The sequence below is a fragment of the Bombina bombina genome, chromosome 7 (assembly GCF_027579735.1).
Source record: "Bombina bombina isolate aBomBom1 chromosome 7, aBomBom1.pri, whole genome shotgun sequence".
Classification (NCBI taxonomy): Eukaryota; Metazoa; Chordata; class Amphibia; order Anura; family Bombinatoridae; genus Bombina; species Bombina bombina.
This window is the reverse complement of record NC_069505.1, coordinates 183,318,760-183,341,995: the sequence shown is the minus strand read 5'-3', so window position 1 is coordinate 183,341,995 and position 23,236 is coordinate 183,318,760. Positions and strand designations below refer to the sequence as shown.

Genomic DNA, 23,236 nt, shown 5'->3' with positions numbered 1-23,236 from the left:
TTCTTCACGAATTACCCAATTCTTATGTATGTGTCAATGGCAATGGGTATTTGCTCAATGTTAATCCTGTCTGTAACTTTCACTAATGTAAGTAATGAGTAACCTTATTGTCATTTTCAAAGCTCTTAATAAAGACAATTTAAAAAAAAAAAAAAAAAAAAAAAAACAGTGCTGACGTCCCTATTTCTTAAAGGAGGTAAATATTTTCTACCTATTAGATATGTAGATATCATATACATATATTAAGTATCAGAGGCTACTAATGTTCACTGTGTCTTTCAGCTGTAGCAAGACCTGTTCACGTGAGTGCCAATGACAGTGACATACAGTAACCGTGTGGCGGATGCACGGCTTGGCACCTTTTCCAGACTGCTCCTTCGCTGGCGTGGCAGCATTTACAAACTGCTGTACAGAGAGTTCTTTATCTTCATTGGTTGTTACTTTATCATCAGTGCCACTTACAGGTATGAGACTGCTTGTCCCTTTGTTTCATTACTGTTTGTGCCCCTGAGACTGTGAGAGCGAAGAGGGGGAAATACCAGCTGTCTCTCCCCATTGTGCCACCCTGTCTAGCTGTGTGCACTTTACTGTCACATGACTTTACTATCCCCTCTAGCTGTGCGCACTTTACTGTCACATGACTTTACTATCCCCTCTAGCTGTGTGCACTTTACTGTAAAACGACTTTACCATCCTCTCTAGCTGTGTGCACGTTACTGTCACATCTCTGTGCCATCCTCTCTAGCTGTGTGCACGTTACTGTCACATCTCTGTGCCATCCTCTCTAGCTGTGTGCCCTTTACTGTCACATTACTTTACCATCCTCTCTAGCTGTGTGCACGTTACTGTCACATGACTTTACCATCCCCTCTAGCTGTGTGCACGTTACTGTCACATGACTTTACTATCCTCTCTAGTTGTGTGCACTTTACTGTCACATGACTTTACCATCCTCTCTAGCTGTGTGCACGTTACTGTCAGATGACTTTACCATCCCCTTTAGCTGTGTGCACGTTACTGTCACATGACTTTACCATCCTCTCTAGCTGTGTGCACGTTACTGTCAGATCTCTGCCATCCTCTCTAGCTGTGTGCACTTTACTGTCACATGACTTTACTATCCTCTCTAGTTGTGTGCACTTTACTGTCACATGACTTTACCATCCTCTCTAGCTGTGTGCACGTTACTGTCAGATGACTTTACCATCCCCTTTAGCTGTGTGCACGTTACTGTCACATGACTTTACCATCCTCTCTAGCTGTGTGCACGTTACTGTCAGATCTCTGCCATCCTCTCTAGCTGTGTGCACTTTACTGTCACATGACTTTACTATCCTCTCTAGCTGTGTGCACGTTACTGTCACATGACTTTACCATCCTCTCTAGCTGTGTGCACGTTACTGTCACATGACTTTACCATCCCCTTTAGCTGTGTGCACGTTACTGTCACATGACTTTACCATCCTCTCTAGCTCAGTGGCGTCACTAGGGTTGGTGTCACCCGGTGCGGTAACTTATGGTGTCACCCCCCCCCCCCAGAAAGCAGGCACACACACATACAAACACTCTGATACACTCAGACACACTTTGAAACATACTCAGACACACACAAAAACACTCTGACACACACGCACACAAAAACACTCAGGCACACACAAACACTTATACACACACACACAAACACGTAGACACACACACACACACACAAACACTTAGACACACACACACAAAAACACAGGCACACACACAGAAACACTCAGACACACACACAAAAGCACTCAGACACACACACACACACACACACACAAAAACAGTCGGTCAGGTGCCAAGCATCCCCCTCATGATTTCCCAGTTCCCGTTTAGAGAGACAGCACAGCACTGAGTGACTCCACTTCTCCACACGTCACTGAGCAGTGAGCACAGATAGGCAGGCAGGTTTAGGCTAGCAGCGCAACTTTGCAAGCCCCACGGCACACCCAAACATTCATAGTAAAATTGGGCAGAGGAGGAGCAAAGTACAAACAAGCAAAAGCAGCCGGGAAAACTATTTGTGGAAATTGCAGCGCTGGCTCAAGGGGCAAAAAAAAAGAAGTGTCTACAACTTCCCCAGTCCCACTTATGTTTACAAATGCTGGCCCCTCTAATAAAAATATCTCTACATTGTATTTCTTTGAATTTAAATAAAAAAATTTTTGGTGGTGTCATCCCCTGGAGGGTGTCACGGTGGTGCGGCCCGCACCCCCCGCACCCCCTAGTCACGCCACTGCTCTAGATGTATGCACGTTACTGTCACATCTCTGTGCCATCCTCTTTAGCTGTGTGCACGTTACTGTCAGATGACTTTACTATACTCTCTAGCTCTGTGTACACGTTACTGTCACATGACTTTACCATCCCCTTTAGCTGTTTGCACTTTACTGTCACATGACTTTACCATCCTCTCTAGCTGTCTGCACGTTACTGTCACATGACTTTACCATCCTCTCTACCTGTGTGCACTTTACTGTAACATGACTTTACCATTCTCTCTACCTGTGTGCACTTTACTGTCACATGACTTTACCATCCTCTCTAGCTGTGTGCATGTTACTGTCACATTACTTTACCATCCTCTCTAGCTGTGTGCACTTTACTGTAAAATGACTTTACCATCCTCTCTAGCTGTGTGCACATTACTGTAACATGACTTTACCATCCTCTCTAGCTGTGTGCACATTACTATTACATGACTTCACCATCCTCTCTAGCTGTGGGCACTTTACCATCCTCTCTAGCTGTGTGCACTTTACTGTCACATGACTTTACCATCCTCTCTAGCTGTGTGCACGTTGCTGTCACATGACTTTACCATCCTCTCTAGCTGTGTGCACGTTACTGTCACATGACTTTACCATCCTCTCTAGTTGTATGCACTTTACTGTCACATGACTTTACCATCCTCTCTAGCTGTGTGCACGTTACTGTCACATCTCTGTGCCATCCTCTCTAGCTGTGTGCACTTTACTGTAAAATGACTTGACCATCCCCTCTAGCTGTGTGCACGTTACTGTAACATGACTTTACCATCCTCTCTAGCTGTGTTCACGTTACTATCACATAACTTTACCATCCTCTCTAGCTGTGTGCACTTTACAGTCACATGACTTTACCATCCTCTCTAGCTGTGTGCACGTTACTGTCACATGACTTTACCATCCTCTCTAACTGTGTGCACGTTACTGTCACATCTCTGTGCCATCCTCTCTAGCTGTGTGCACGTTACTGTCAAATCTCTGTGCCATCCTCTCTAGCTGTGTGCACGTTAATGTCACATAACTTTACCATCCCCTCTAGCTGTGTGCACGTTACTGTCACATGACTTACTATCCCCTCTAGCTGTGTGCACTTTACTGTAACATGACTTTACCATCCTCTCTAGCTGTGTGCATGTTACTGTAAAATGACTTGACCATCCCCTCTAGCTGTGTGCACGTTACTGTAACATGACTTTACCATCCTCTCTAGCTGTGTGCACATTACTATCACATCTCTGTGCCATCCTCTCTAGCTGTGTGTACGTTACTGTAACATGACTTTACCATCCTCTCTAGCTGTGTGCACATTACTATCACATCTCTGTGCCATCCTCTCTAGCTGTGTGTACGTTACTGTCACATGACTTTACCATCCTCTCTAGCTCTGTGCACGTTACTGTCACATGACTTTACCATCCTCTCTAGTTGTGTGCACTTTACTGTCACATCTCTGTGCCATCCTCTCTAGCTGTGTGTACGTTACTGTCACATGACTTTACCATCCTCTCTAGCTGTGTACACGTTACACTCACATGACTTTACCATCCTCTCTAGCTGTGTGCACGTTACTGTCACATGACTTTACCATCCTCTCTAGCTGTGTGCACGTTACTGTCACATGAATTTACCATCCCCTTTAGCTGTGTGCACGTTACTGTCACATGACTTTACAATCCTCTCTAGCTGTGTGCACATTACTGTCACATGACTTTACCATCCTCTCTACCTGTGTGCACTTTACTGTAACATGACTTTACCATCCTCTCTACCTGTGTGCACTTTACTGTCACATGACTTTACCATCCTCTCTAGCTGTGTGCACGTTACTGTCACATGACTTTACAATCCCCTCTAGCTGTGTGCACATTACTGTCACATGACTTTACTATCCTCTCTAGCTGTGTGCACGTTACTGTCACATGACTTTACCATCCTCTCTAGCTGTGTGCACTTTACTGTCACATGACTTTACCATCCTCTCTAGCTGTGTGCACGTTACTATCACATGACTTTACCATCCTCTCTAGCTGTGTGTACGTTACTGTCACATGACTTTACCATCCTCTCTAGCTGTGTGCACTTTACTGTCACTTGACTTTACCATCCTCTCTAGCTGTGTGCACGTTACTGTCACATGACTTTACCATCCTCTCTAGCTGTGTGTATGTTACTGTCACATGACTTTACCATCCCCTTTAGCTGTGTGCACATTACTGTCACATGACTTTCACATCCCCTCTAGCTGTGTGCACGTTACTGTCACATCTCTGTGCCATCGTCTCTAGCTGTGTGCACATTACTGTCACATGACTTTACCATCCTCTCTAACTGTGTGCACGTTACTGTCACATCTCTGCGCCATCCTCTCTAGCTGTGTGCACGTTACTGTCACATCTCTGTGTCATCCTCTCTAGCTGTGTGCACGTTAATGTCACATAACTTTACCATCCCCTCTAGCTGTGTGCACGTTACTGTCACATGACTTTACCATCCCCTCTAGCTGTGTGCATGTTACTGTAAAATGACTTGACCATCCCCTCTAGCTGTGTGCATGTTACTGTCACATGACTTTACCATCCTCTCTAGCTGTGTGCACTTTACTGTCACATGACTTTACCATCCTCTCTAGCTGTGTGCACGTTACTGTCACATGACTTTACCATCCTCTCTAGCTGTGTGCACTTTACTGTCACATGACTTTACTATCCTCTCTAGCTGTGTGCACGTTACTGTCACATGACTTTACCATCCTCTCTAGCTGTGTGTATGTTACTGTCACATGACTTTACCATCCCCTTTAGCTGTGTGCACATTACTGTCACATGACTTTCACATCCCCTCTAGCTGTGTGCACGTTACTGTCACATCTCTGTGCCATCCTCTCTAGCTGTGTGCATGTTACTGTCACATGACTTTACCATCCCCTTTAGCTGTGTGCACATTACTGTCACATGACTTTCACATCCCCTCTAGCTGTGTGCACGTTACTGTCACATCTCTGTGCCATCGTCTCTAGCTGTGTGCACATTACTGTCACATGACTTTACCATCCCCTCTAGCTGTGTGCACGTTACTGTCACATGACTTTACCATCCTCTCTAGCTGTGTGCACGTTACTGTAACATTACTTTACCATCCTCTCTAGCTGTGTGCACGTTACTGTCACATGACTTTACCAAATGTTGGCAACTATGCTCTAGCTGTGTGCACTTTACTGTCACATGACTTTACCATCCTCTCTAGCTGTGTGCACGTTACTGTAACATTACTTTACCATCCTCTCTAGCTGTGTGCACGTTACTGTCACATGACTTTACCATCCCCTCTAGCTGTGTGCACGTTACTGTCACATGACTTTGCCATCCTCTCTAGCTCTGTGCACGTTACTGTCACATGACTTTACCATCCCCTCTAGCTGTGTGCACGTTACTGTCACATGACTTTACCATCCTCTCTAGCTGTGTGCACGTTACTGTCACATGACTTTACCATCCTCTCTAGTTGTGTGCACGTTACTGTCACATGACTTTACCATCCTCTCTAGCTGTGTGCACGTTACTGTCACATGACTTTACCATCCTCTCTAGCTGTGTGTACGTTACTGTCACATGACTTTACCATCCTCTCTAGCTGTGTGTACGTTACTGTCACATGACTTTACCATCCTCTCTAGTTTTGTGCACTTTACTGTAAAATGACTTTACCATCCTCTCTAGCTGTGTGCACGCTACTGTCACATGACTTTACCATCCTCTCTAGCTGTGTGCACGTTACTGTCACATCTCTGTGCCATCCTCTCTAGATGTGTGCACTTTACTGTCACATGACTTTACCATCCTCTCTAACTGTGTGCACGTTACTGTCACATCTCTGCGCCATCCTCTCTAGCTGTGTGCACGTTACTGTCACATCTCTGTGTCATCCTCTCTAGCTGTGTGCACGTTAATGTCACATAACTTTACCATCCCCTCTAGCTGTGTGCACGTTACTGTCACATGACTTTACCATCCCCTCTAGCTGTGTGCATGTTACTGTAAAATGACTTGACCATCCCCTCTAGCTGTGTGCACGTTACTGTCACATGACTTTACCATCCTCTCTAGCTGTGTGCACTTTACTGTCACATGACTTTACCATCCTCTCTAGCTGTGTGCACGTTACTGTCACATGACTTTACCATCCTCTCTAGCTGTGTGCACTTTACTGTCACATGACTTTACTATCCTCTCTAGCTGTGTACACGTTACTGTCACATGACTTTACCATCCTCTCTAGCTGTGTGCACGTTACTGTCACATGACTTTACCATCCTCTCTAGCTGTGTGCACGTTACTGTCACATCTCTGTGCCATCCTCTCTAGCTGTGTGCACGTTACTGTCAGATGACTTTACTATCCTCTCTAGCTCTGTGCACGTTGCTGTCACATGACTTTACCATCCCCTTTAACTGTATGCACTTTACTGTCACATGACTTTACCATCCTCTCTACCTGTGTGTACGTTACTGTCACATGACTTTACCATCCTCTCTAGCTGTGTGCACGTTACTGTCACATGACTTTACCATCCTCTCTAGCTGTGTGCACTTTACTGTCACTTGACTTTACCATCCTCTCTACCTGTGTGCACTTTACTGTAACATGACTTTACCATCCTCTCTACCTGTGTGCACTTTACTGTCACATGACTTTACCATCCTCTCTAGCTGTGTACACGTTACACTCACATGACTTTACCATCGTCTCTAGCTGTGTGCACGTTAACTGTCACATGACTTTACCATCCTCTCTAGCTGTGTGCACGTTACTGTCACATGAATTTACCATCCCCTTTAGCTGTGTGCACGTTACTGTCACATGACTTTACAATCCTCTCTAGCTGTGTGCACATTACTGTCACATGACTTTACCATCCTCTCTACCTGTGTGCACTTTACTGTAACATGACTTTAGCATCCTCTCTACCTGTGTGCACTTTACTGTCACATGACTTTACCATCCTCTCTAGCTGTGTGCACGTTACTGTCACATGACTTTACAATCCCCTCTAGCTGTGTGCACATTACTGTCACATGACTTTACCATCCTCACAGTGCACGTTACTATCACATGACTTTACCATCCTCTCTAGCTGTGTGTACGTTACTGTCACATGACTTTACCATCCTCTCTAGCTGTGTGCACTTTACTGTCACTTGACTTTACCATCCTCTCTAGCTGTGTGCACGTTACTGTCACATGACTTTACCATCCTCTCTAGCTGTGTGTATGTTACTGTCACATGACTTTACCATCCCCTTTAGCTGTGTGCACATTACTGTCACATGACTTTCACATCCCCTCTAGCTGTGTGCACGTTACTGTCACATCTCTGTGCCATCGTCTCTAGCTGTGTGCACATTACTGTCACATGACTTTATCATCCTCTCTAACTGTGTGCACGTTACTGTCACATCTCTGCGCCATCCTCTCTAGCTGTGTGCACGTTACTGTCACATCTCTGTGTCATCCTCTCTAGCTGTGTGCACGTTAATGTCACATAACTTTACCATCCCCTCTAGCTGTGTGCACGTTACTGTCACATGACTTTACCATCCCCTCTAGCTGTGTGCATGTTACTGTAAAATGACTTGACCATCCCCTCTAGCTGTGTGCATGTTACTGTCACATGACTTTACCATCCTCTCTAGCTGTGTGCACTTTACTGTCACATGACTTTACCATCCTCTCTAGCTGTGTGCACGTTACTGTCACATGACTTTACCATCCTCTCTAGCATAGTTGCCAACTGTCCCGTATTTGCCGGGACAGTCCCGGAATTTGGGACCCAGTCCCGGCCATTTAAATGTCCCGGACTGTCCCGGCAACTAGCAGTAGCAGACTGCAGCACCGGCTTAGCTAGCACATCTGTAACTATTGTCAATGACTGACTGAGTCTCCTTTGAATCTGAGCTAGAATAGTGCTGCTCGTGATCGTGCAGTCAGGACAGGCAGTGACGTCAGCACGCAACGTCATTACCGTCACGTGACCCCGCTTGCCTCTCATATAGGTAGGGCCCGTAATGTGACAGCATGAGGATGGCAGTGGTTACCAGTAGCTCGCAAGTGGCTGAGTGAGACGGTGGTAGCAGATGGCAGCCGGAACCTGGTGTCACCCGGAGATACGATCACAACGGACACCAGGTTTATGAGGTGAACTAGTTTGTGTGTAACACTTCATGTAGCTCACTAAAGGTCAGAGACTGTAAACTTCCTTAGCAGATCAGATGCAGGAGAAGTGACAGGAGTTAATGTAGGAGTGGTGGGGAAAATATCACAGCTGAGACAGAGCACCGGAGCTGGGCTGGGGAGTGTGAGCTGCAGCTGGAGATACTGGTACTCATTATATGGTCATATAGTCAGTGATCTGTGCTGTGGATACTGGGTTGTACTGGGACTGGACATATGCTGATATAGTGTGATCTGTGCAGGGGATACTGGGACTCATTATATGGTCATATAGTCAGTGATCTGGGCAGTGGATACTGGGTTGTACTGGGACTGGACATATGCTGATATAGTGTGATCTGTGCAGGGGATACTGGGACTCATTATATGGTCATATAGTCAGTGATCTGTGCTGTGGATACTGGGTTGTACTGGGACTGGACATATGCTGATATAGTGTGATCTGTGCAGGGGATACTGGGACTCATTATATGGTCAGTTAGTGTGAGCTAAACAGGGGACTGGGACTGGGCATATGCTGCTATAGTGTGATCTGTGCAGGGTTATACTGGGCTGTACTGGGACTCGGAAATCTCTGGTACCTGGTGATACTATAGCATTTGATCTGGGCTCTACTGGGAATCAGAACTCTGGTACATAGTAATACTATGTAATCTAAACTGGAGTACTGGGATATCAAAATGGGCTGTACTTGCACTCTCTGGCACATAGTGATCTGATATTAGGTGTGCTGGTGTTACTGGGGATACTGGGCTGTACTGGAACTGAGTACCAGTACAGCCTAGTATCCCCAGTAACACAGCACACCAAATATCAGATCACTTATGTGTCAGTACAAGTACAGCCCAGTTCAACTCTCTCTGGCACGTGCAAGTACAGCCCAGTTCAACTCTCTCTGGCACTTGGTTGTGCTGGGGATAATGGGCTGAGGGGCCGTGTGAGAAAAGCTGAGAAACAATCTCTTGATAGCTCTGTTAGTAGTAATTAAAAAGTCAGTGCCTTACAGAGGGTTTTAGGGTATATATGATTTCATATGTAAATGATTGAACTACAAATGCAAAATCCTTAGTTACATTGGCTAAACTTATTTATAAGTTAAAAAAACAACCTATGAATTTGTATTTATGCCAGATATTCTTACTCAGAGGTGACATGTTTCAGTAAACATGTAAAGTTTCTTCTATCGAAAAATGGGAAAGTCTACTTGTATAAATGAAACTGCCACCTTCTCATAAAGTGACCTGTTTAAAATAATTTGTTTTCACTCCCGCACATTGTACAGTTTTGTGCAATATGGATGCCTTTTTTGATAATACATTTACAAACATTTAATGTTGAATACAAAAGTATTGTGGAATCAGTGCCATGTGGTTAAATTCAGAAAGTGTTCCAAGACTGGGGAGAGAAGTGACAAGAGGTGTGAATCTTTAAAGTTAATAAACTTATGTTGTGTTAAACTGAGGGTACCAGAGTGACATTGGACATCATGTAAGGCAATGAGCAGGGAGGGATCTCTTCACTGAGTGTACAGGCATAGTTGCTCAGTCACATTAGATTGTAAGCTCTTTCAGCAAATTATTTTTAGCTTTATGCAGTCTCAGTATTTTTAAATAAGTAAATAAGGATGTCAACACCTGTACTTTATATGGAGATGTTTGAGTGGTGTAAACCATTTGAAATGTTTACCTGTGGGTCTGTTACTAATTATATATTTCTGTAACACATTACCTCATTAGTAATTAATACATAATTAGGATATTAATTATATATATAATATTGTATATATATTAAAGTCAGACTGCTAATTTATTTATTAATACAAAGCCACAGAATGTGACTTTTGTTTGAATTATACATTTTGAGTCTGCATAATCTGCACAGGAGTGAGACATAAGGGCATGTAACCTTTTAAATTGGTTCTTTATAGATATTTTTTTCCACCATAATAAATGGGCGGAGCAAAATTATGTTAATTATGTGGGTTTGGCAAAGTGGGCGGAACTTTAGGGCAGGGGGTGTGGTAAAAATTTGCATGCAGGTAATTGATAGCTGCAAAGTGTCCCTGGAAAATGTTTTCAAATGTTGGCAACTATGCTCTAGCTGTGTGCACTTTACTGTCACATGACTTTACTATCCTCTCTAGCTGTGTGCACGTTACTGTCACATGACTTTACCATCCTCTCTAGCTGTGTGTATGTTACTGTCACATGACTTTACCATCCCCTTTAGCTGTGTGCACATTACTGTCACATGACTTTCACATCCCCTCTAGCTGTGTGCACGTTACTGTCACATCTCTGTGCCATCCTCTCTAGCTGTGTGCATGTTACTGTCACATGACTTTACCATCCCCTTTAGCTGTGTGCACATTACTGTCACATGACTTTCACATCCCCTCTAGCTGTGTGCACGTTACTGTCACATCTCTGTGCCATCGTCTCTAGCTGTGTGCACATTACTGTCACATGACTTTACCATCCCCTCTAGCTGTGTGCACATTACTGTCACATGACTTTACCATCCCCTCTAGCTGTGTGCACGTTACTGTCACATGACTTTACCATCCTCTCTAGCTGTGTGCACATTACTGTAACATGACTTTACCATCCTCTCTAGCTGTGTGCACTTTACTGTCACATGACTTTACCATCCTCTCTAGCTGTGTGCACGTTACTGTAACATTACTTTACCATCCTCTCTAGCTGTGTGCACGTTACTGTCACATGACTTTACCATCCCCTCTAGCTGTGTGCACGTTACTGTCACATGACTTTGCCATCCTCTCTAGCTCTGTGCACGTTACTGTCACATGACTTTACCATCCCCTCTAGCTGTGTGCACGTTACTGTCACATGACTTTACCATCCTCTCTAGTTGTGTGCACGTTACTGTCACATGACTTTACCATCCCCTCTAGCTGTGTGCACGTTACTGTCACATGACTTTACCATCCTCTCTAGCTGTGTGCACGTTACTGTCACATGACTTTACCATCCCCTCTAGCTGTGTGCACGTTACTGTCACATGACTTTACCATCCTCTCTAGTTGTGTGCACGTTACTGTCACATGACTTTACCATCCTCTCTAGCTGTGTGCACGTTACTGTCACATGACTTTACCATCCTCTCTAGCTGTGTGTACGTTACTGTCACATGACTTTACCATCCTCTCTAGCTGTGTGTACGTTACTGTCACATGACTTTACCATCCTCTCTAGTTTTGTGCACTTTACTGTAAAATGACTTTACCATCCTCTCTAGCTGTGTGCACGTTACTGTCACATGACTTTACCATCCTCTCTAGCTGTGTGCACGTTACTGTCACATCTCTGTGCCATCCTCTCTAGATGTGTGCACTTTACTGTCACATGACTTTACCATCCTCTCTAACTGTGTGCACGTTACTGTCACATCTCTGCGCCATCCTCTCTAGCTGTGTGCACGTTACTGTCACATCTCTGTGTCATCCTCTCTAGCTGTGTGCACGTTAATGTCACATAACTTTACCATCCCCTCTAGCTGTGTGCACGTTACTGTCACATGACTTTACCATCCCCTCTAGCTGTGTGCATGTTACTGTAAAATGACTTGACCATCCCCTCTAGCTGTGTGCACGTTACTGTCACATGACTTTACCATCCTCTCTAGCTGTGTGCACTTTACTGTCACATGACTTTACCATCCTCTCTAGCTGTGTGCACGTTACTGTCACATGACTTTACCATCCTCTCTAGCTGTGTGCACTTTACTGTCACATGACTTTACTATCCTCTCTAGCTGTGTACACGTTACTGTCACATGACTTTACCATCCTCTCTAGCTGTGTGCACGTTACTGTCACATGACTTTACCATCCTCTCTAGCTGTGTGCACGTTACTGTCACATCTCTGTGCCATCCTCTCTAGCTGTGTGCACGTTACTGTCAGATGACTTTACTATCCTCTCTAGCTCTGTGCACGTTGCTGTCACATGACTTTACCATCCCCTTTAACTGTATGCACTTTACTGTCACATGACTTTACCATCCTCTCTAGCTGTGTGCACGTTACTGTCACATGACTTTACCATCCTCTCTAGCTGTGTGCACTTTACTGTCACTTGACTTTACCATCCTCTCTACCTGTGTGCACTTTACTGTAACATTACTTTACCATCCTCTCTACCTGTGTGCACTTTACTGTCACATGACTTTACCATCCTCTCTAGCTGTGTACACGTTACACTCACATGACTTTACCATCGTCTCTAGCTGTGTGCACGTTACTGTCACATGACTTTACCATCCTCTCTAGCTGTGTGCACGTTACTGTCACATGACTTTACCATCCTCTCTAGCTGTGTGCACGTTACTGTCACATGACTTTACAATCCCCTCTAGCTGTGTGCACATTACTGTCACATGACTTTACCATCCTCTCTAGCTGTGTGCACGTTACTGTCACATGACTTTACCATCCTCTCTAGCTGTGTGCACTTTACTGTCACTTGACTTTACCATCCTCTCTACCTGTGTGCACTTTACTGTAACATTACTTTACCATCCTCTCTACCTGTGTGCACTTTACTGTCACATGACTTTACCATCCTCTCTAGCTGTGTACACGTTACACTCACATGACTTTACCATCGTCTCTAGCTGTGTGCACGTTACTGTCACATGACTTTACCATCCTCTCTAGCTGTGTGCACGTTACTGTCACATGACTTTACCATCCTCTCTAGCTGTGTGCACGTTACTGTCACATGACTTTACAATCCCCTCTAGCTGTGTGCACATTACTGTCACATGACTTTACCATCCTCTCTAGCTGTGTGCACGTTACTATCACATGACTTTACCATCCTTTCTAGCTGTGTGTACGTTACTGTCACATGACTTTACCATCCTCTCTAGCTGTGTGCACTTTACTGTCACTTGACTTTACCATCCTCTCTAGTTGTGTGCACTTTACTGTCACATGACTTTACCATCCTCTCTAACTGTGTGTACGTTACTGTCACATGACTTTACCATGCTCTCTACCTGTGTACACGTTACACTCACATGACTTTACCATCCTCTCTAGCTGTGTGCACGTTACTGTCACATGACTTTACCATCCTCTCTAGCTGTGTGCACGTTACTGTCACATGAATTTACCATCTCTTTAGCTGTGTGCACGTTACTGTCACATGATTTTACCATCCTCTCTAGCTGTGTGCACTTTACTGTCATATGATTTTACCATCCTCTCTAGCTGTGTGCACGTTACTGTCACATGACTATACCATCCTCTCTAGCTGTGTGCACTTTACTGTCATATGATTTTACCATCCTCTCTAGCTGTGTGCACGTTACTGTCACATGACTTTACCATCCCTTCTAGCTGTGTGCACTTTACTGTCACATCTCTGTGCCATCCTCTCTAGCTGTGTGCACATTACTGTCATATGACTTTAAAATCCTCTCTAGCTGTGTGCACGTTACTGTCACATCTCTGTGCCATCCTCTCTAGCTGTGTGCACGTTACTGTCACATGACTTTACCATCCCCTCTAGCTGTCTGCACTTTACTGTAACATGACTTTACCATCCTCTATAGCTGTGTGCACGTTACTGTCACATGACTTTACCATCCCCTCTAGCTGTGTGCACGCTACCGTCACATGACTTTACCATCCTCTCTAGCTCTGTGCACGTTACTGTCACATGACTTTACCATCCCCTCTAGCTGTGTGCACGTTGCTGTCACATGACTTTACCATCCCCTCTAGCTGTGTGCACGTTACTGTCACATGACTTTACCATCCCCACTAGCTGTGTGCACGTTACTGTCACATCTCTGTGCCATCCTCTCTAGCTGTGTGCACTTTACTGTCACATGACTTTACCATCCCCTCTAGATGTGTGCACGTTACTGTCACATGATTTTACCATGCTCTCTAGATGTGTGCACTTTACTGTCACATGATTTTACTATCCTCTCTAGTTGTGTGCACGTTACTGTCACATGACTTTACCATCCCCTCTAGCTGTGTGCACATTACTGTCACATGACTTTCACATCCCCTCTAGCTGTGTGCACGTTACTGTCACATGATTTTACCATCCTCTCTAGCTGTGTGCACTTTACTGTAACATGACTTTACCATCCTCTCTAGCTGTGTGCACTTTACTGTAACATGACTTTACCATCCTCTCTAGCTGTGTGCACGTTACTGTCACATGACTTTACCATCCCCTCTAGCTGTGTGCACTTTACTGTAACATGACTTTACCATCCTCTCTAGCTGTGTGCACGTTACTGTCACATGACTTTACCATCCCCTCTAGCTGTGTGTACGTTACTGTCACATGTTTTTGCCATCCTCTCTAGCTCTGTGCACGTTACTGTCACATGACTTTACCATCCCCTCTAGCTGTGTGTACGTTACTGTCACATGACTTTACCATCCCCTCTAGTTGTGTGCACATTACTGTCACATGACTTTACCATCCTCTCTAGCTGTGTGCACGTTACTGTCACATGACTTTACCATCCTCTCTAGTTTTGTGCACTTTACTGTAAAATGACTTTACCATCCTCTCTAGCTGTGTGTACGTTACTGTCACATCTCTGTGCCATCCTCTCTAGCTGTGTGCACGTTACTGTCACATCTCTGTGCCATCCTCTCTAGCTGTGTGCACGTTACTGTCACATCTCTGTTCCATCCTCTCTAGCTGTGTGCACGTTACTGTCACATGACTTTACCATCCTCTCTAGCTGTGTGCACGTTACTGTCACATGACTTTACCATCCTCTCTAGCTGTGTGCACCTTACTGTCACATCTCTGTGCCATCCTCTCTAGCTGTGTGCATTTTACTGTCACATGACTTTACTATGTGCACATTACTGTCACAAAACTTTACCATCCCCTCTAGCTGTGTGCATGTTACTGTCACATGACTTTACTATCCTCACTAGCTGTGTGCATGTTACTGTCACGTGACTTTACTATCCCCTCTAGCAGTGTGCACGTTACTGTAACATGAGTTTACCATTAGTGATGTCGCGAACTGTTCGCCGGAGAATATCCGATGTTCGATCCGCCACCTATTCGTCATCATTGAGGAAACTTTGACCCTGTATCTCACAGTCTGCAGACACATTTGAGCCAATCAGCAGCAGACACTCCCTCACAGACCCTCCCAGCTCCTGGGCAGCAGCCATTTTAGATTAATTACGATCCTGCATTTTTAGTGAGAGGAGCTTTAGTGCTGCTGCTGATGATGATATTGTTACGGTTGCCTCCAGGCTGGCTGGAAGTTGGACCGTAGAAAAGGATGCTCCTAGCGCTCACCAAAGGAGCAGCAGCACCGTGGACACTATAACTGCTGCGTAGCCACCATAAGTAATGCAGACTCTATGAACCACCGCTGCTGGGCTGGTATCTCGCCGTCTGCTCTGCGCCCTGGACCTATGACCAGGCTCCAGTAGGTGATCCTCTTCCTTCTGTAGCAATCCCTGTAGCTAAGGGAGTATGAAGAGCATAGCAATCCCTGTAGTGATTATAAGCTGTATCCTACAAACATGAGTCAAAGCTTCAAGTTAGAGGGTCAACATAGGTCTGATGTGCTGGAGCACACAGCCTGCTTTTATTCAGGTTACATGCAAACAGGACACTCTCAGGGGGAGGCATAAAATCCCCCATCACACATTTGATATTAGATAGAGAGACACTCCCTTTGACAGGCCACAACATTTACTTCAGCAGATAACATTACACACAATAAAACAATGCAGTCCACCTTATCAATACTAGTCTGATTAGACAATGGGAAAGTTGATCACTAAACCTAATTAGAGCTAATCCCAGCAGACTTGTATTTAGAATAGGTTTCTTGAAGCTGAACAAAATTTAACTCTTAATGGCACACAATGAAACTGAACCAAGTGGGAGAAAGCCAGGGACAAGTCATTTCACAGGTCTGGGGACATAGTCTTAAAGGGACATTGTTCATCAAAATCACAATATGTCCCCAGATGGTTCTTAAAGGGCCACACACACCCAACAAAAGTCAATATGTCCTCAGGGGCACAATCTTCCAGGGGCCATAGTCATGTGGAAGGAGGCTGGCAAATAGGCTTCTCCAAAATCCAGTGAAGCAGGGCAATTTTTCATTTAAAGGGCCAGTTACAAACAGCAGTTTGTAACATATCTCCCCTTTTGGAGGGAGACTAACCAGGCACCTGACCTTCTGCCGGTCAGTGCCCAAGTTAGTCTCGCAACCCACCCACAAATAATCGCTAGCAGCAAAGTAGCCCCCCACAATACGTAGTACTGGCCTGTAAGTTCCAGGTTGCAGGATGAAAGTGCAGCATCCTCGGCCTTCCTGGCGCAGCTGGGCAAATAGCTGATGGTACTTGGGGGGCAGAGGCCAGCGGCACTCTGCCCTGGTGCCAGCGCTTCTGCTGGGGTGAGGGGTTTGCAGGTCAGTTCTGTAACAAGGACAAGGTCTGTAGGGCAGAGGCCAGCAGCGCTCTGTCCTGATGCCAGCTCTTCTGCTGGGGGAATTGGGGCATAGTCCTGCCCGGTGGCAAAGGGAACGTGGGGGTCAGTGGGGGCCAACATCTCCACTGTTAACCCTGGGCCCAAGTTAGGAGTTAGCTGGGGAGGGGGAGATTGGCTTACCTCCTCCTCCTGATACTCCGGCGGCCGTTGGGAAGGGAGGTCGATGCTCTCCGCTTCCTGTGGAACATGCTGCGGCTGGGGAGAGAGACCGGTTGTCTCCTCTCCCTGGAAGGCACACTCCGGCTGGGGAGGGAGGTCGATGCTCTCCCCTCCCTGTAGCTGGGTCTGTCGCTGGGGATCTGGGCCGCCTGCCCAGCATCCCTGTAGGGCCGGTAGAGAGACTGCGGTCCCATCTCCACCTGCCTGCTGGGGGTCCTCCCAGGACCAGTCTATGAGGCCTGCTGCCTCTGGTATCTCTGGTTGGGGTTGGGGAAGGAGACCGGTTGTCTCTTCCCTCTGCACAGTATACTGCCGCTGGGGAGGGAGGTCGCTGCTCCCCTCTCCCTGTGGAACATGCTGCGGCTGGGGAGAGAGACCAGGTGTCCATACCCTCAAACTCCACAGTTGGCGCTCAAAGGCTCGTGCCGCTTTGTTCTCCGTATCCAATTCCCGGATGATGCGACTGACTACCTCCTGCGCAGGGTCTGGACCATATCGGATTAGCCGCCTCTTTACCTCTGGAACGAAATCTGCGCCCTCATAGCGACGGATCCGGTTGAGGTGCTCTTCACATGGTTCTGACCAGTATCTTGTCAGCTCCATGCTGCTGTAGGTAGGGACGCTGCGCAGTGGCTAGCGTTGCCCTCAATTACTCTCCTACGATACCAGTGCTGTTGTGGTGCTGCTCCTTGCGCTAGGACGCCAATCCCACCGCTGCCGCCAAATGTTACGGTTGCCTCCAGGCTGGCTGGAAGTTGGACCGTAGAAAAGGATGCTCCTAGCGCTCACCAAAGGAGCAGCAGCACCGTGGACACTATAACTGCTGCGTAGCCACCATAAGTAATACAGACTCTATGAACCACCGCTGCTGGGCTGGTATCTCGCCGTCTGCTCTGCGCCCTGGACCTATGACCAGGCTCCAGTAGGTGAACCTCTTCCTTCTGTAGCAATCCCTGTAGCTAAGGGAGTATGAAGAGCATAGCAATCCCTGTAGTGATTATAAGCTGTATCCTACAAACATGAGTCAAAGCTTCAAGTTAGAGGGTCAACATAGGTCTGATGTGCTGGAGCACACAGCCTGCTTTTATTCAGGTTACATGCAAACAGGACACTCTCAGAGGGAGGCATAAAATCCCCCATCACACATTTGATATTAGATAGAGAGACACTCCCTTTGACAGGCCACAACATTTACTTCAGCAGATAACATTACACACAATAAAACAATGCAGTCCACCTTATCAATACTAGTCTGATTAGACAATGGGAAAGTTGATCACTAAACCTAATTAGAGCTAATCCCAGCAGACTTGTATTTAGAATAGGTTTCTTGAAGCTGAACAAAATTTAACTCTTAATGGCACACAATGAAACTGAACCAAGTGGGAGAAAGCCAGGGACAAGTCATTTCACAGGTCTGGGGACATAGTCTTAAAGGGACATTGTTCATCAAAATCACAATATGTCCCCAGATGGTTCTTAAAGGGCCACACACACCCAACAAAAGTCAATATGTCCTCAGGGGCACAATCTTCCAGGGGCCATAGTCATGTGGAAGGAGGCTGGCAAATAGGCTTCTCCAAAATCCAGTGAAGCAGGGCAATTTTTCATTTAAAGGGCCAGTTACAAACAGCAGTTTGTAACATATCTCCCCTTTTGGAGGGAGACTAACCAGGCACCTGACCTTCTGCCGGTCAGTGCCCAAGTTAGTCTCGCAACCCACCCACAAATAATCGCTAGCAGCAAAGTAGCCCCCCCACAATACGTAGTACTGGCCTGTAAGTTCCAGGTTGCAGGATGAAAGTGCAGCATCCTCGGCCTTCCTGGCGCAGCTGGGCAAATAGCTGATGGTACTTGGGGGGCAGAGGCCAGCGGCACTCTGCCCTGGTGCCAGCGCTTCTGCTGGGGTGAGGGGTTTGCAGGTCAGTTCTGTAACAAGGACAAGGTCTGTAGGGCAGAGGCCAGCAGCGCTCTGTCCTGATGCCAGCTCTTCTGCTGGGGGAATTGGGGCATAGTCCTGCCCGGTGGCAAAGGGAACGTGGGGGTCAGTGGGGGCCAACATCTCCACTGTTAACCCTGGGCCCAAGTTAGGAGTTAGCTGGGGAGGGGGAGATTGGCTTACCTCCTCCTCCTGATACTCCGGCGGCCGTTGGGAAGGGAGGTCGATGCTCTCCGCTTCCTGTGGAACATGCTGCGGCTGGGGAGAGAGACCGGTTGTCTCCTCTCCCTGGAAGGCACACTCCGGCTGGGGAGGGAGGTCGATGCTCTCCCCTCCCTGTAGCTGGGTCTGTCGCTGGGGATCTGGGCCGCCTGCCCAGCATCCCTGTAGGGCCGGTAGAGAGACTGCGGTCCCATCTCCACCTGCCTGCTGGGGGTCCTCCCAGGACCAGTCTATGAGGCCTGCTGCCTCTGGTATCTCTGGTTGGGGTTGGGGAAGGAGACCGGTTGTCTCTTCCCTCTGCACAGTATACTGCCGCTGGGGAGGGAGGTCGCTGCTCCCCTCTCCCTGTGGAACATGCTGCGGCTGGGGAGAGAGACCAGGTGTCCATACCCTCAAACTCCACAGTTGGCGCTCAAAGGCTCGTGCCGCTTTGTTCTCCGTATCCAATTCCCGGATGATGCGACTGACTACCTCCTGCGCAGGGTCTGGACCATATCGGATTAGCCGCCTCTTTACCTCTGGAACGAAATCTGCGCCCTCATAGCGACGGATCCGGTTGAGGTGCTCTTCACATGGTTCTGACCAGTATCTTGTCAGCTCCATGCTGCTGTAGGTAGGGACGCTGCGCAGTGGCTAGCGTTGCCCTCAATTACTCTCCTACGATACCAGTGCTGTTGTGGTGCTGCTCCTTGCGCTAGGACGCCAATCCCACCGCTGCCGCCAAATGTTACGGTTGCCTCCAGGCTGGCTGGAAGTTGGACCGTAGAAAAGGATGCTCCTAGCGCTCACCAAAGGAGCAGCAGCACCGTGGACACTATAACTGCTGCGTAGCCACCATAAGTAATACAGACTCTATGAACCACCGCTGCTGGGCTGGTATCTCGCCGTCTGCTCTGCGCCCTGGACCTATGACCAGGCTCCAGTAGGTGAACCTCTTCCTTCTGTAGCAATCCCTGTAGCTAAGGGAGTATGAAGAGCATAGCAATCCCTGTAGTGATTATAAGCTGTATCCTACAAACATGAGTCAAAGCTTCAAGTTAGAGGGTCAACATAGGTCTGATGTGCTGGAGCACACAGCCTGCTTTTATTCAGGTTACATGCAAACAGGACACTCTCAGGGGGAGGCATAAAATCCCCCATCACACATTTGATATTAGATAGAGAGACACTCCCTTTGACAGGCCACAACATTTACTTCAGCAGATAACATTACACACAATAAAACAATGCAGTCCACCTTATCAATACTAGTCTGATTAGACAATGGGAAAGTTGATCACTAAACCTAATTAGAGCTAATCCCAGCAGACTTGTATTTAGAATAGGTTTCTTGAAGCTGAACAAAATTTAACTCTTAATGGCACACAATGAAACTGAACCAAGTGGGAGAAAGCCAGGGACAAGTCATTTCACAGGTCTGGGGACATAGTCTTAAAGGGGCATTGTTCATCAAAATCACAATATGTCCCCAGATGGTTCTTAAAGGGCCACACACACCCAACAAAAGTCAATATGTCCTCAGGGGCACAATCTTCCAGGGGCCATAGTCATGTGGAAGGAGGCTGGCAAATAGGCTTCTCCAAAATCCAGGGAAGCAGGGCAATTTTTCATTTAAAGGGCCAGTTACAAACAGCAGTTTGTAACAGATATTATAGGGAAATAGATAGCTAGGCTAGTGTATTTAGTGTCCACTACAGTCCTGAAGGACACATCTAATCTCTGCTGTAAGGACAGCACCCCAAAAAGCCCTTTTTAGGGCTAGAACTTCACCCCAAAAAGCCCTTTTTAGGGCTAGAACTTCAGCCCAAAAAGCCCTTTTTAGGGCAAGAACTTCAGTCTTTTTTTTTTATTTTTTGTAATTTTATTTGCATTTGCCTGGCTGTCAGCCTGTGTGTGAGGCTCACAGCATATACAGGGAGTGCAGAATTATTAGGCAAATGAGTATTTTGACCACATCATCCTCTTTATGCATGTTGTCTTACTCCAAGCTGTATAGGCTCGAAAGCCTACTACCAATTAGGCATATTAGGTGATGTGCATCTCTGTAATGAGAAGGGGTGTGGTCTAATGACATCAACACCCTATATCAGGTGTGCATAATTATTAGGCAACTTCCTTTCCTTTGGCAAAATGGGTCAAAAGAAGGACTTGACAGGCTCAGAAAAGTAAAAAATAGTGAGATATCTTGCAGAGGGATGCAGCACTCTTAAAATTGCAAAGCTTCTGAAGCGTGATCATCGAACAATCAAGCATTTTATTCAAAATAGTCAACAGGGTCGCAAGAAGCGTGTGGGAAAAACCAAGGCGCAAAATAACTGCCCATGAACTGAGAAAAGTCAAGCGTGCAGCTGCCAAGATGCCACTTGCCACCAGTTTGGCCATATTTCAGAGCTGCAACATCACTGGAGTGCCCAAAAGCACAAGGTGTGCAATACTCAGAGACATGGCCAAGGTAAGAAAGGCTGAAAGACGACTGTTACGGTTGCCTCCAGGCTGGCTGGAAGTTGGACCGTAGAAAAGGATGCTCCTAGCGCTCACCAAAGGAGCAGCAGCACAGTGGACACTCTATAACTGCTGCGTAGCCACCATAAGTAATGCAGACTCTATGAACCACCGCTGCTGGGCTGGTATCTCGCCGTCTGTTCTGCGCCCTGGACCTATGACCAGGCTCCAGTAGGTGAACCTCTTCCTTCTGTAGCAATCCCTGTAGCTAAGGGAGTATGAAGAGCATAGCAATCCCTGTAGTGATTATAAGCTGTATCCTACAAACATGAGTCAAAGCTTCAAGTTAGAGGGTCAACATAGGTCTGATGTGCTGGAGCACACAGCCTGCTTTTTATTGAGGTTACATGCAAACAGGACACTCTCAGGGGGAGGCATAAAATCCCCCATCACACATTTGATATTAGATAGAGAGACACTCCCTTTGACAGGCCACAACATTACTTCAGCAGATAACATTTTACACACAATAAAACAATGCAGTCCACCTTATCAATACTAGTCTGATTAGACAATGGGAAAGTTGATCACTAAACCTAATTAGAGCTAATCCCAGCAGACTTGTATTTAGAATAGGTTTCTTGAAGCTGAACAAAATTTAACTCTTAATGGCACACAATGAAACTGAACCAAGTGGGAGAAAGCCAGGGACAAGTCATTTCACAGGTCTGGGGACATAGTCTTAAAGGGGGCATTGTTCACCAAAGTCACAATATGTCCCCAGACGGTTCCCAAAGGGCCACACACACCCAACAAAAGTCAACATACTCTCAGGGGCACAATCTTCCAGGGGCCATAGTCATGAGGAAGGAGGCTGGCAAATAGGCTTCTCCAAAATCCAGGGAAGCAGGGCAACCTTCCATTTAAAGGGCCAGTCACAAAAAGCAGTTTGTAACAACGACCACCACTGAACAAGACACACAAGCTGAAACGTCAAGACTGGGCCAAGAAATATCTCAAGACTGATTTTTCTAAGGTTTTATGGACTGATGAAATGAGAGTGAGTCTTGATGGGCCAGATGGATGGGCCCGTGGCTGGATTGGTAAAGGGCAGAGAGCTCCAGTCCGACTCAGACGCCAGCAAGGTGGAGGTGGAGTACTGGTTTGGGCTGGTATCATCAAAGATGAGCTTGTGGGGCCTTTTCGGGTTGAGGATGGAGTCAAGCTCAACTCCCAGTCCTACTGCCAGTTTCTGGAAGACACCTTCTTCAAGCAGTGGTACAGGAAGAAGTCTGCATCCTTCAAGAAAAACATGACTTTCATGCAGGACAATGCTCCATCACACGCGTCCAAGTACTCCACAGCGTGGCTGGCAAGAAAGGGCATAAAAGAAGAAAATCTAATAACATGGCCTCCTTGT

The 23,236-nt window shown here is 46.5% G+C and overlaps 1 protein-coding gene across 1 annotated transcript in view; it reads left to right on the top strand.

Annotated features, from left to right (window-relative positions):
• Positions 1-312: 312 nt before the first annotated feature.
• Positions 313-23,236, top strand: part of BEST1 (bestrophin 1) — a 107,813-nt gene continuing 84,889 nt past the window's right edge. The window contains exon 1 of the mRNA XM_053720462.1: positions 313-464. Coding sequence (XP_053576437.1) covers positions 313-464 — 152 coding nt within the window. The remainder of the gene's footprint in view (positions 465-23,236) is intronic.